Source organism: Schistocerca serialis, chromosome 9 (genome assembly GCF_023864345.2).
Source record: "Schistocerca serialis cubense isolate TAMUIC-IGC-003099 chromosome 9, iqSchSeri2.2, whole genome shotgun sequence".
Lineage (NCBI taxonomy): Eukaryota > Metazoa > Arthropoda > Insecta > Orthoptera > Acrididae > Schistocerca > Schistocerca serialis.
In genome coordinates this window covers 84,660,352-84,675,435 of record NC_064646.1, presented here as the reverse complement: position 1 = coordinate 84,675,435, position 15,084 = coordinate 84,660,352, and the positions used below count along the sequence as shown (strand labels likewise).

Sequence of the window (15,084 nt, the reverse complement as noted above, 5' to 3'; positions counted from 1 at the left end):
GCAGTGGTTATTGTTCATATTTTTAAGCATTTTTTACAGGTATTGTTGGATATCTTCCAAACGAAACTCCATGTCACAAACAAATTTCAATACACAAGCTGTGTACGATACCCTTTCTGCTTGCTATTTTCTAAATAATTAAATAGTGAAATGTTTGCTTTACGGAATGCCAATTAGTTTTCTTTTGTGAATGTTGCTATTAACTTTATCAGTGTTTTTGGGTAGGTCAGGAAGTAGCAAACTGTCATTTCAATGCGTCAGAGTGGTTATCAACTTCAATAAAAATATAATCTGGAAGATCGATGGTAATTACACTTTCTAGAAAACTTTCAAGTACGTTTGACATAGTAATCACATCCAAGTCAGGAATTCTGATAGAAAAGCGAGACGCTCCAACAGAAACAAAAACAGTAAACAAACTGACAGCTGACATACCTGATAGCACCGATTTCCTTTAACAGCTAGGAAGTATGGCAGGGTATATCAACTTACCACCGTTGTTCGTATCACTTTTTTGTTGAGACTTCACGATGGACATCACAGACATGTCTCCACTATCTTAATATAAATTCGGGCTTTGAATTTGAGCTAGGGCAACTGTTTTTATCACAGATTCTACTATTTTTTTAAAAAAAGCACTGGTACAACAACATATGACTGAAAACCACGGTCTAAAACACAAACATGCACAGTTCACTTGTGACCAACGAACATCACTAAAAAAACATCATAAAGTACTGTCTACAGTCTAAGAAAATCCTTGCAGAGAATGCAAAAATAGAAAATGTCGGCGTAACACCCAAGAACTAAAAATACGACAATGTTTGACGAAAGATATACCATTGGCTGTTTCTTGTTCAGTAAATACAATGCCAGGCGGCATATTATCTTTGGAACGTTTACAACAGTAAAGAGTACTGCAAAAATCATCAAATTATTGTAATTACCTGTATTAATATTGCTTTTAAATATTCAGAAAAAGTCAAAAAACAACTGAGATTATTTTGGCGTAATTTGTAAGTGCTCTACCTGCCGACTAAAGGATGCAACATTTGAACAAAAGACATTCATTTCCGCGCAATATTTAAATCGTCCGAGTTACAAACCCAGGGCGCAATTCTTTCTACTGTTGGAAGCATCCCGACTTTGGATAATGATTGAAAGTGTATATATTGTTCTTTGGCCTACCGGTCTAGCTTTACTGATATTATGTGATCTCTTTGTTTTTAAGTTGTTTCTGTGTTGGACATGCCATTCTGAAATTGTCGTTTTCGATTCCTGAAAATAAAATCTTTTTATTCGGTTATGGAGTTTTAGTCAGTTATTGGTGTGTATATGAGGGAGGAGCCCTATAAACTGGTGGTCACTAGAAAACAATGGAAAACAAAAACCCCAGTCAACGAACAAATACTGAAATCGAATCACGACGTCAAAGGGATTCAAATGGAAAGATTGCTTTTACAACTACGAAAAGATCTGCAGAAGCATATTAGTGACACCCAAACTCAAATTGCAACACGCTGTAACATTAAGTTATTCCCACAAACTGCGAGACTGACCACAAGTATGACGAACAATTCGCTCGCCGAAACCAGTGTAGTTCCCAGACTAAGAATGAAAGTACATATTCCAACATTTCTACGGAAGAAGCAGAACTATGGTTTGCAGTCTTAGACATAGCGTTCATGTAAAACTATGTTTCTAGCGATCATTATACTAAATCCATCCTCGCGACATAAGGATCCCCATTTGAGGAACACATTACGTGAATGAGTAAATCAGATGGTCTACGAGTGCAACAAATATTTCAGTTGGAGCGTATCGGCAATAGAGCATAGTAGGAATTCTGGCTTACCCGTAAATAAGCAATGCCTGATGCAACGCTACGTCACATTTGGCTGAAGCAACTACCATTACTAGTAAAACAGCTGGGGCGACATGTGAGAAAAGTGATGATAATACAGCAGCAGAGAAAGTCTATTTATCGATAAAGAAGGCAAAAATTTCGGTAGTTGGACTAAGTAACGACTTCAGCATGGTAGAGAATACAGTTATTGCACATGAGCAACAGCTGAACATTAACGAACAGCTCCGAAGCCCACAATGTCAGTTATTGTCATAACCAATTACTGGTACTGATGATATCCAAGTGGACACACAACAGATTGAAGAAGATAGTCACTGATTCCGTCGACAGAACCAAATACGACACAAGCGAAATAGCATCACTTAGTATGCTGGCACCACATGCGTTTTGATGATCAGGTCACGAGGTGCATGTGTCCATACACGTTCCCAGATGGCCGTTGCGTTCAGTTTAGGAGCAGCAGGCCTGACTGTTCAACAAATGCGCCTTATTGGAAATGAAGGAGCCATTGTTATTCTTGGAAGCACCGAAGATGACATAAACAAAACTAGCCAAGAAACCACACTCAGAATTGGCCAAGCGATCAGCGACGAATCGCCCTTAGCCACACAAACAGCAAACAAACACGTTTGGTTACAACATCACGCCGTTTCTATGTGATGGTTGGTCAGCATACGACGGACATAAGGCACATAAGAGGAGCAGAAAATATAGTTCCTGATTTTCTGTGGGATTGGTGCCGTCTCTTCCACGACAAATTACAATCACCTCATTGCGGTGCAAGGCACTGAAAAGCAGCTACAGGAATACTTATACTGGTAAAGCGATTCAGCTGACCTCTGCCTCAAACAAATATTGTTAATAAGTACCAAAGACCTTATTTAGTACGATGTGTCTAGACCCTCGCCCAGACCTTTTGTGCCTGGAACTATACATAAAACAATACTTGAAAGGGTTAATAACCACACCCATCCCAGCGCAAAAGCCACCATTAAGTTAATGACAGGGAAATTTTTGTGGCTCAGCGTGAAAAAAAAAATAAATAAAAACCTTCAGGTATCAAGAGTGTGTGTCGCATTCAACAGTGCAAAGTTGGCAGACACATACGTAAGCAAGTGGGAGAACTTCTAGAAACAACAGGCGTTTTCTCCCATGTACTCATAGATCTTATGATCCTGCTTCCCCCGTTAGAGGGGTATCGATATAAATTTACAGGTTTTTATAGATAAACTTGTTGGCCTCCCACTACTCCAATCAGTCACATCTCGGTGGAAACAACAGCAAGAACCTTTATAACGATGTGAATTTTCCGTTTCGACTGTCCAGTTCATGTTATTTCAGATCAAGGGCGGTAATTTCAGCTGTTGCTGTTCTTCAAACTATCCAAACCGTGTGGGTTCCAACTCAACCATACAACCAGCAATCATCCAACAAGTACTGGTATGGTAGTGTGTTGGCATAGGATCTTAAAAGTCATGTTTATGTGCCAAAAGAACAGTTATACTACCACTCCAACCTCTGGTCTTCCTGGGGCTCTGCAGAGCTTTGAAACAAGAGACTTTGGATCATCAACAACGGAAATGGTTTATGGGGAGACATTACACCTGCTGTTGGTGTTTTTTCTGGCATGACAGCTGTCAGTTGTACCAGAGCTTCAACATGTGAAGATCCATATCTCTGAGGTATACCCTTCACCAGCATCTCACCATGGAAACCAGAAAAAGTTTTCGTCCACTAGGACCTTAAAACATACTTGCATGTGACAGTTAGGACAGCTGTAGTGTTCACACATTTTAACCACCATACTCATGACCTTTCCAAGTGCTCGAACATGGTAAACACACAGTGCAAATAATGTGCAACAGCAAACCACTAATGGTATCTCTGATACATGTCAAATCAGCATATTTGCTGACAACAGACACCCTTTCATATTGAAAGAAAACCAGGGACTCCACGTGAACTGCTTCAAAGCAATCCAGAAGTTGGCCTGATTACTTAACCCCCAGTCGCCCTCACCTCAGCAAACAAGTGTGCAGGTAGTATCAGAGATACCAGCAGTTTACATTAGAGCCAGCCAATGGATGCATTATAAATACTCGCACATTCTGGTAGATTCTAGCGCGGGGAGGGGGGGGGGGCTGTGTAGGAAACACCAACTCTGGATACGTTGTTATTTTTGCAACTGACCCAACTTTGCTGATGTTATGTTTTCTCTTACATAGTTTCATGTTTTGGCTTATCACTGTGGAATTGTCATTCTCGATTCCTAAAATCAGTTTATTCGGTTATGGAGTATTAGTGAGTAATTATTCTGTAAATATTGGAAGAATTCTATATATTTTATAATAATCTTCTCTATTTGGCATGAAAATGCAAATCACAAAGATACATGCACATTAATGGAACCATAGTTCTTCACTAATAATAGCATATTCACTAACTTAATAATATTCTGCAGAAAGGCTTGAAAATTACATCAAGAGATTGATGTATTGTCTGAGAGGAAAATGACTTCTTGAGAGTTGTACATATCAATTATCACAGATCAAACAGCAACAACAGGAAACTGGTGATACCATAACGAAATATTGTGGATGCTATACATAATATTATTAATAAAAAGTCAGAAGTTCTGCAGAAAGTGAATGATGATCTTTTTACTGGCTTGCTCTGAAACGATTTTAAAGATATTACTTTTATTTTTCTAGTCTTCTTCCTTAGTTTGTTGCTGAAATCTGCTAATCCAATGCAGTGTTTTGCATTTGTGTGATGAACAATGTATGTACTTTTCTGATATGTTTGTTCCATTAACAATAATGTAGACTATTTTGCTAAGTGGCTTGTACTGATACTTACATCTTAGTCTACATTTAAATGCGTTAAATAAAGGAGATGGACACATACAGATATAAAATGTTCAAACATTCGCTTTTAAGAGCAAACTTTTGAGGCATGACTTCAAATTACTTTTCAAAAATTCATGGATCATAAGCAACTGCTTGTAACTGATGATATTGCTGAATATTTTTGTTGATTAATAATTTACAGTTTTCCATATGAAAGTAATCCCAATACTTGTGTGAAAATATTATTAACCTCCAACTAACTACAATGCTTTTATGTGCATAATTTATAAAAGAAGATATTCCAGATTATATCACTTGTAATTGTCAAAGAGTAAAGGAAACATTAAAACAAATGCAATAAGTCGATTTATCAAAGAATATTTATTCCTTCCGTGATTTTCACTAATCACCCAGTCATTAACAACAATCAACAATTTAACAAAACTGATTAAGTTCTTATAGCCGAGGTTCACAGTAATGTAGAAATTGTTAAAGGACATCACATTCCCCACTGACTGCAGAAATTATTTATTTCACAACTGCAATTTCGGCCTTAAAACCATTTTCAATTGATACTGCAAAAGATTTTATTTCAACCCATGTCAGGCTTTAAAATGGCTTAGAACTGAGCTGGTCATTTTTAATTTCTTGAGTTATTACCGAAAACTTTAGTTTTTGTTCGTATTGTATGCCACTGACTTGGCAACCTTAAATTTCTTACAGATGCAAAGTTGTCTATAATGAAATATCTCTGAAGAAAGCTGCAGAAATATTCAGTCAGATCTTTATCAGGTTTCAATGTGGTGCAAACATTAGCAGCTGGCTTTAAATGTAAAGTAATCTAAAATTATGCACTTTATAAAATGAAAAAAGTATTTTGTTATTACCACAAATCAATTATTCACAGTTTTTATCATTCAAATCACTCACATGCCTGGGTATAACAATACACACTAACAAATGGAAGGTGTTACTGAAATGGTCCTAGATAGCAAAGGCATGGACATGGAAATGACAAGGGCTCATGACACAGAAAGAAACACTTTTATGGAACTGTGACACATTTATTTTCCAGATCTTTCTCTCTTTTTTAAATGAAATTTGGTAGAATAGTAACCCTTACCAGAAATAATATCTTCATCAACAATAATGAAATCACCAGACCAATATACTGAGCTTGGTTATTACTGCTTTAATCTTAATTTGAAATAAAAGGTTTCAGCTAAAACAAGAGATAGAATTTAGAAAATCTAGCATGTTTTAGCACAAGTGGGACCTCTCAATGTTCACTATAAATTTACTTAAAACTTATGACCCCAAAAGCATTACTTCCAATTGATTTTTTTTTTTTAATTAGACAAGCTTCTGATATACCTAACAGGACATCCGTTGTTGCACAGTAAGAAAATTTAATACACATGAACCAAGTTGGTGAATGGACTGATTTCTTTTTGTAGGAGAGAAATGGCGCAATGCTGCTTGTATTCAACTATTAATGGGAGCCAGCTTAATACAGATGAGGAATCACATGACACTCTGCTTATGACAACATAGGAAAAAACGAAGATACCAGAACAGCAATCACAGCTCACCATAGATTCTGCAGAATTGTAGACAAGAAAAACTTTTACCATTGTTCTGTACAGTTGACATTAAAAGCTAACTGAAGCAGAACATAAACTCCGAATCTGACTTCTGAAGGTATTGCCACAAAACAGCCAAATAAAGGTAACAACTAATTGTTTGCCAACCTTCAAATGCATACACTACTTCAGTGGGTAATCAGCCTAACATGAAGGAAACAAATGTTAGAGCACAGCTGGGAACATTACAAGAACACATAGGTCTGAACACAGTTACATTTTCCCATGGACAGATGCAACAGTTTCAATTATTGTGGCTCAAATCCAACACATAATAGCCCAAAACCCCCTCATGACAGCGACCATGGTTGAGCAACCATATAACATACAGTGCACTCAGGAGCGACTTGGGTTGAGATCTCTCATTGAATTGTCCAAGCAATAGTCCATCCCACATCAGGGAAGTGGTCAGCACGCCCAGCCTTGTTTCCATCCACCAACTGCCGCCCCAGTGTCCTAAAAGGGAAAGAGTCGGCGCTAAGTACATGTCCCCAGTGTTCACACTGCGACTAGGGAAAACACATGTGCAGGAATGATATACACTATCTCTCATGGGAGCCAGAATCAAATCGAGCTGCAACACAGTGCAGCATGAAGACACTGACCAAAGACCACCAAACGGTAGTCCACTTACACATCTGTGGGGTATAATTAAATATTCATCTTTACATGAACTTATTTTCAGCACAGAAAATAGGTATCACAATGCATGAAGTAATGTGTGCTTTCATATGGCTCTCAGTGATATCTGTCTTTATTGGATATCTTTGGATGGAGATTGCAGCGCAGCATGCCCAGAGCTCTTGAACAAGCAGTTTATTTCCATCTTTCGGATTTAGAGGAGTGTGGGAGATCAAGTGTTGGAAACGAAGGAAGACAGATTAGTGTTGTAACATCTCCATTTGCAACAAAGTCATTAGAGATGGAGCACAAGCTTGTATTAGGGAAGGATGGTGAAGAATCTTGACTGTGACCTTTCAAAGGAATCATTGATCTCATCTCACTCGGTAATGAGTGTTGACGCATGAGAACAACGTGCTAAGAAGAGGAGGCATCGTTCATTCCAGAAGGATTGCACCATGAGAAGATGGTAGGATTGTTCAACTGGTTTCAAAGAAGAGACAGTTATCAAGAGCTGAAATCCACAGAGTGCTTATGGGCAGAGTGTCACCATGAACCATAGGGTGCAATTTTTTTGACATCCTTGCTGAGATCTAGTCGCCAGACGTTGTGTACCTCTGACAGCATACCGTAGAAATTATGTAAGGTAAGGGCCCCAATATCGTCCCTGCACCTAATTTCGTCCTCATTCCGGTTCCCGAAATAGGAAACAATGTTTAGCTACTTGCGGATGGGCGACCTCTGTCTGTTTCTTTGTTGAGAGAGAGTAATGTGTGCAGCATGTTTAGATTCCTTGTAATAGGGAATTTAATTTTTTATCCAGAGGTGAGTTAGTGCAGCAGCCAGATTAACAGCCTACAATTCCTTACGTGAGCACTGATTTGCGTTTAAATACTGTGCTGTTTTTCAGTAGTGTGTTGTAGTATCTGGAGTGTAATTACTACAGTCAAGGATTTGGCCTACACAGAGGTGATAAAAGTCTTGGGATAGTGATAGTATCGCATATGCAAGATGTAAAAGGACAGTGCATTGGCCTCTGATCCAGAGATGTTATTTGTACTCAGGCGAATGATGTGAAAAGGGTATGGCCGCACGACGGGAATTAACAGAATTTAAACTCTGAATGGTAATTGCTGCTACACGAATGGGACATTTAATTTCGGAAATCGTTAAGTAATTCAATATTTCGAGTTCCACAGTGTCAAGAGAGTGCCGAGAATACCACATTTTAGGCGTTACCTCTCTGCACGGACAACTCAGTGGCCACTGACCGTCACTGACTACAGAGAGCAGCTGCGTTTGCATAGAGTTGTCAGTGATATCAAACAAGCAATACTGCCCGAAGTAAACCCAGAAATAAGCGTATCAGTTAGGACAGGGTGGCGAAATTTGGAGTTAATGGACTACAGTAGGAGACGACCGACGCGATTGTCTTGACTAACAGCACGACATCGCCTGCAGCACTTCTCCAGGGCTCGCTACCATATCGGATGGACCACAGACGACTGGGAAAACGTGGTCTGATCAGATTTCAAGTATGGCGCAGACACCATGAAGCCATGGACCCAAGTTGTCACCAAGGCACTGTACAAAGTGGTGTGGGTTGTGTTTACATGGAATGGACTACGTAATCTAGTTCAGCTGAAAAGATCATTGACTGAAGATGGTTATGGTCGGGTGCTAGGAGACCATTTGCAGCTATCCACGGACATCACGTTCCCAAACGACGATGGAGGCCTTACGAATGACAATGCGCCAATTTACCGGGTTACAAGTGTTTGCAATTGCTCCGAAGACCATTCTGAACAGTCAGGTGAATCCCATCGAACATTTATGGTACATAATCAAGAGGTTAATTCATACACAAAATCCCACCCTGGCAACATTTTCGCAATTGTGGATGGCTTGAGAGGTAGCGTGACTCAGTATATCTGCAGGAGGCTTCCATCTACTTGTTAAGTCCATGACATATCGAGTTGCTGCACTCTGCTGTGGAAACGATATTAGGAGGTATCTAATAACTGTTGTCACCTCCATGTCAAGTTTAATGAGATTCAGTAGTAACCTAAAATTTTTTGTTGCGTTAGTGGCTACTTTATGCATGAGTCTAGAGGCTTTTTCACAGCCTTTCGAAATACAAAATTCTCCGTTAATTTGTCACATCGAATTCAGATAAAATCCTATGCATTTGATGATTACTTCCATCATCATCATCATGGTGTGACTGTCATGAAAATGACAGACAGATTCGGACTTCTTTAGGGATTGCCCATCACCCCCTGGCGTTGGTGCTGTACCAGAATGTTACTGCTATTCCTCCAGTATCTGCAATAAAATGAGGATTAAAAACTTCAGATTCTGGTTGTATCAACTCGTGGTCCATCTTGGGGTTTTATCTTCACACGACGGCAGTGCTTACAACTTGTTGGCGGCCAGCAGCTGGCCTGGCATCATTTTTCTGTGCACAGACGTCGTTGGAAGAGTTTATGGCCAGGCTGCTGGTGCAGCCAACATCTGTGCCTTGTCGAGTGTTTTGCAAGGTGAGACAACTTTTCGTGACACATGTGTTTATGAACTACTGCAGCCTTAATCTCCTCACAGCAGCGATAGCTTTCTTAGTGAGGGCTGCCACAATTTCTGCATTTTGGAGAGCGTTTATGCAGATGGAGGCAGTTTGCATTTGCATGATCGCCAGCATACTTCACACATGCCTCTGAAAGGAAACAGCAGCATGCCACGCGCTCCATCCTTTGACATATGAGGTACTGTAGCATGCATTTCGAATGCTTGAAAGGCTCTACAGTGACTGTGATGTTGGACATCCTATTGAAGCAGCCTCCTATTCTTTGGGTTGTCGACTGTGATGACCAGGAGGGGTGGCGATTCCTTCTGAGTCTTGGGGAAGGGGGGATGGGGGAACTTTATGCATATCATGTTGTGGACTCCAAAGCTGAGGACCTCCACCTCTTCTTTAAGAAAGCTAGGATCTGCCAGTTGTGGGAGAACGTGAACACCACCCTTATGAGTCATTCTGGAAGAGCAGTATGCATGTAGAAGTGCAGTGAGACCACTACTGCTTCGTTCGCCACCTCCTGGAAATCTTTGCTGTCAGCAAGTTTCTCTCCCACCAGGATGCCTCCTTCAATTATCATAATGTAATCAGCTGTTGTCCACCAATTGAAGTGCTGCAGGGAACCACAGTGCTCATCCTTCACCTCGAAGCCAATGCGAGGTGACTGTGGCATTGACCACCAAGCTGTAGATGCTGCGTGGGAGCTGGCTACTTCTGCATCAGTTTGCTGTGTGGTTTGCAGCTGGCTAGGGCTGCCTTATTCTTGGACAGCAGGTGTGGTGTTCTGTTGTCTGGACTGAGGAAGGTCTTCCATCTTCACCCACATCAGATCTTGGTACCAGTTCATGGTCACTGTTGTTGGTGCAATGGGTGTCATTTCTGGTTGTGCCGTGTTTTTTAATGTGACATACATCCAGTTGATGCACACAGTGCTAGTACCTGCAATGGAGCGCTTTCTGCCGCTAGTTGTCTTTCCTTTTTCGGCGATCTCTTGGTGATCTCTGTCTGCACCACAGTCCATTATCGGTTGCACTGTTCACCATCAAGATGCCACAGCACTCTGGTTACATCTTGTCTCTTCAGCTCTTCCTTCGACAGTGTTCTCTGTAGTAGTTCAGAGGCGGCACATCGTCATCATCAGGCTCGTCCACCTTGAAGTCACAGTTAGGAGCTGACTCATCATAAGAGGAGGGTCAGATGGGGCTCTCAGCGAAGTGAAATCTGCCGACCAGCGAGCTGCCATTCCGTTCTCAGCAGCAGTCTACTCTGCGGCGGGCGAGATGAGGCTGTCGACAGAGCAACCTATACCAAATAACGATCCGCCACATCCGTCGCTTTATTCAGTGCTACCTTAAACTCAGGGCATGCTCACATCTCTGCACTGCGCCAGAGCGACGACTGCAAAGCGTGTGTGTGTTGTGAAACTCTCTCTCTCTCCCTGCTCTGCTGATGGCAACCTCCCTAGAGATTGTCTATGTTCTGGAGTTTGTTATCCTTGGACATTTACTCCACTGGTACTGGATTGAAATTGCTTTCTGCGACTATTGGAGGGCATTGGACTAGTCTGAGCAGACAGGATTGAATTATTGGGAGTTACAGTAGATTAGCGAACTTATGAGGAAGGTGTCTTCTTCCTCTGTTTGATTCTCGGCGTTACATCGATGATATGACGCCAGTCGCGTTCTTCAAAAAACCGGTTGCCTGTTTATCGGGCACAGGTCCTTCTTGGGGATGATGGCAGTAAACATGGCGACTTCCCAGCCGAATACGTACGGCTTATGGTGAAGGGAAGGTTTAGGGATATTAGATGGGGTATAATAATAGGGATAGGTGTTAAATGCGAATGTTTTATCATGTATTGCTTGTGCAATCACCTGCAGCATTTGCTGCACGGTTTCCTTGTCCGGTAGCGGCCGTGGCTCAGATGGAGGCAGCAATGCCTCTGATCCATCCTCTTCGTCAGTGCATGCCAGTTGTTGCGTCTCTTCCAGTAGAGTGTCGTGCGCCTTATGGTCATCAAATTCACTTGAATTCGTGGCAGCAGGCGGCCCCATTCCGTGACGTCTTCCGAGAGTTCCAGCAACTCCGCAGGGGCTGGAGGATCTTCTGTCTGCACCGCTGCATCCACTGGCGTCGTTTTGGCAGCGCGCATCTCATCGCGTAGTTCAGCGAGTAGGCGATGTACTTCTTCCACCTCAGCTATCAGAGCTGCCCTCTCTTCAGCAAAGGCAGTTTTGAGAGTGGCAGTTGCTACGTCGGTGGCTTTCGGCAACTTTTCGCAGAGGCCACCACAGTCTTCTTCTCTTGGCGACACAGCCCGCTTCCATTACTTGAAAAGGGGGCGGGGCAGCGCCTTATCTTCATGGGCCACCTCTTCTCATGTGGTGGCCCTCTTCTGCTGCATCCAGGTCTTCACGTAGTTGCACTTACGCGAGTTAGCAGCGTGCATTCCGCTGCAGTTTGCGCGAGTAGCAGCCACTCCTCTCGGTCTGTTACAGTGCTTGCGCGCACTTCAGGAACGCAACTGTATTCTTGCAAGTCTTGGCAAGGTGCCCCATCTTTTGGCACTGGTAGCACTGTTCCTTGTGCTTCCTCGTCCTGTTCTTGTTGCAGCGGCCGTCCACAGCTAACTTGAACAGGTGGTTGGCAAAGGCAGCAATCTTGCTTCTTCCACCCTTTTCGCGCCCTGACATGGCGAGCGAGACAAGCGACAGCAACGGTGCGACCTGCAGCGAGTCGAGCAGCGTGGCTGACGCTTTTATGCCCAGGGGCATCACCCCCTGTAAAAGTGGGTGCTGCCAGAGGTCGACATCTAATTGGCTGGATGATGCCACAGAGCCGACGCATGCTGTGATGGCACATACTGCGCCCTTACATTATGTTTGTGCTTGCCATCCAACATTGCTTGCTGCGCCACCAGTTACATCAGACGGTAAACGGTAAACTAGGAGAAGCTTTACTTGGCTCTGAGCACTATGGGACTTAACTTCTGAGGTCATCAGTTCCCTAGAACTTAGAACTACTTAAACCTAACTAAGCTAAGGACATCACACACATCCATGCCCGAGGCAGGATTCTAACCTGCGACCGTAGCGGTCGCGCTGTTCCAGACTCTAGCGCCTAGAATCGCTCTGCCACTGCGGCCGGAAGAAGCTTTACTCTGCGCTGTTTCTTTATTAAGTACACACTCCCACGCATTGATAATTGCATAGCGAAAGTCTCTATTAAACTCATGTACACAGAATCTAATTTCAGCTACTTCCCTGATCATAGTCCCAATAGTTCGGTGCAAGAGTAAAAATCCTCATTTAATCATAGAATATAGGCTTTCACGGCCAGTATTTGCGATATTGTTGATATCTTATTTTGCAGATGTAAAGCCGCAGTCCAAGGTATAATTCTCTGTCTAACGTTTCGTCTTCCATTGCTGGCGACTTCATCGGAGGCTATAACGACTCAGAAAGCTGTTTATTCAAACCTAATCGTGTGTTAACAGGCTATATTCAGCCAATGTTGATTTTTTGGAATTCATATATTTAAGTTATGTTGATGCTCAACACAGTGACCGGTAACAGTCTGTATAGACTGGCTCACTTAACTTCTGCCACATTCGCGAGGAATGCTAAAAATCCACGGCACTCTTGGGCTGAAATTATCTTTAATTGGTCGCAACATTCCTTTCTTTTTCCTGGGTGGCTGGAAGAATGCTTTGATTTGTTGCTTGTTTACAACTCTGTCTACCTTAAAGGTAAGTACACACTTATATACAAAATCGAGCGATTGTCTACAGACATTGTAGAAGAACTGCCTATAGGCATGTAGCTAGACAATGTATATAGACAGTCTAGATACTTTGTCTCGTGTACGCACTTGCATGCCTTTTTCCTCGATATTTGGTTAGTATGGCTGACCTCATTGGAATCGCAGCTTGTGCAGTGACAATAATGAATACTGAAAAAAATTAAAGAGGAGACGTTGGTTGTAACGTGAACTGTTCGTGGAAGGGTCTCCTTTTGGTTGTAATTTACTTTCGACTTTGAAAGTAGAAAACAGCATTTTTGTTGTTGTTTGTCAAATCACGCACTGATACTTTAATATTTTTCGGCTAGCTCTTCGACGAACAACTTTTTCTTGTAGCGATTTTTATATTCGGACTTGCCAGTTTTCCACAAACTTGATGCCGCGTGAATATCTTCCGTCAGCTGCAACAGTTCTTCCGTTTCCCACGTCTTGGTAATGACGTTTGACAATAAGAAGAAGAAAAATGATAGAAAACCAGACGAAGCTTTCTCCACACCGCAAAGACAGTAACTGGAGGCCATGTCTCCAACATCTCCATGCGACGAAATATCACGCAACGTTGTGTAAGAATTGTCTCATGTCTCCCATTTCAAACAGGAATCAGAAGTTGTGCGATTTTGTAGCAAAAGCGTATCTATAAACAAGAAGTTTCTCCCAGTTGCCTATATACAAAATCGCTCGATTGTGTGTAGACACGGCCCAGATACAAAAATCGCTCTACTTTGTACTCTAAGAGTTGTTGCAGAAAGGAAGCCGCACTTGATGTTGGTCCTCCTGACTTGGTAGAGCGGCACCACGTCTTGACGTTCTCATGAGCTGCTAAAATGACAGCAGTACTTTGGCACTCGGCCGAAATCGGTCTATTTTGTCATGACAGTCTGATCTGTAATGAGACTAATATTTACTTTCGGGCCATATTAAATCGGTCGATTTCAGCCGAACGCCAGTTGTATCGTGCAAATATTAGTTGCTCATGGTTTCCTCGACAGCGTTGACCTACTATAATGGACAGAATAGCCGTTCCTTCTGAATATCATCTTTAGATGAATAATCTCGGAGCCGATATGCTCCTTGTCTGAAATAGCCCTGTTTCTGTGTATTAAGGTGTTCGGAATAGCTCTTATCTGAGCTGGATGATGAAAGCTATGTCTGTTGAGGTGTAGGTTCGTATGCTTCGGCTTTCGATACACAGAATGGCCGAGTCGTTCATCTGCTTTCCCTTGGACCGACGTATGTAAGAAACACATTTTCCTGTTCATCTCTGTCTCTGTCTCTGTTCATATGGTTTGCTGTGGAAAAGAGGCCTACTGAAAGAGGTTGAGAAATATTCATCAGCACCAACCAGCGTCCTCCAGTGCTTGAAGGGTACTTCTCATGGTAGCGTCCCTTCATAAACAAAAAAAACAAAAAAAACCTCAATACTTTATAGAAGAGGGGGAACATGGGATTTGGTTATTGTGACTGTACTTATATTTATAGCAGATACTTTAAAATGACTGAATGATACTTGTCTTGTTGGAGCGAGACCGAATAGTTTCTGCTTGAATTGGTTATACGAGTTACATCGTTATACAAAGTGTTCCATTTGTCTTACTTACTACTTTTTTTAATTTTAACTCTCAAAAAATATATTAAGTTCAACGCCATTTATAGTAAAATAGTGTCATTCCTTATTTAAGAAGCAATGATTAATAACGTCGTTTCTTACTCTGATCTCAGATGCTACGCTCA

At 41.8% G+C, this 15,084-nt stretch overlaps 1 protein-coding gene across 6 annotated transcripts in view; it reads right to left on the bottom strand.

Annotated features, from left to right (window-relative positions):
* LOC126418536 (eukaryotic translation initiation factor 4E transporter) overlaps window positions 1–795 on the bottom strand; it is a 320,599-nt gene extending 319,804 nt beyond the window's left edge. For all 6 annotated transcript variants that reach the window (XM_050085342.1, XM_050085344.1, XM_050085348.1 and 3 more), the window contains exon 1: window positions 493–795. In XM_050085342.1, coding sequence (XP_049941299.1) covers window positions 493–547 — 55 coding nt within the window. In that variant the 5' untranslated portion in view covers window positions 548–795. The remainder of the gene's footprint in view (window positions 1–492) is intronic.
* Between the last annotated feature and the right edge of the window lie 14,289 nt (window positions 796–15,084).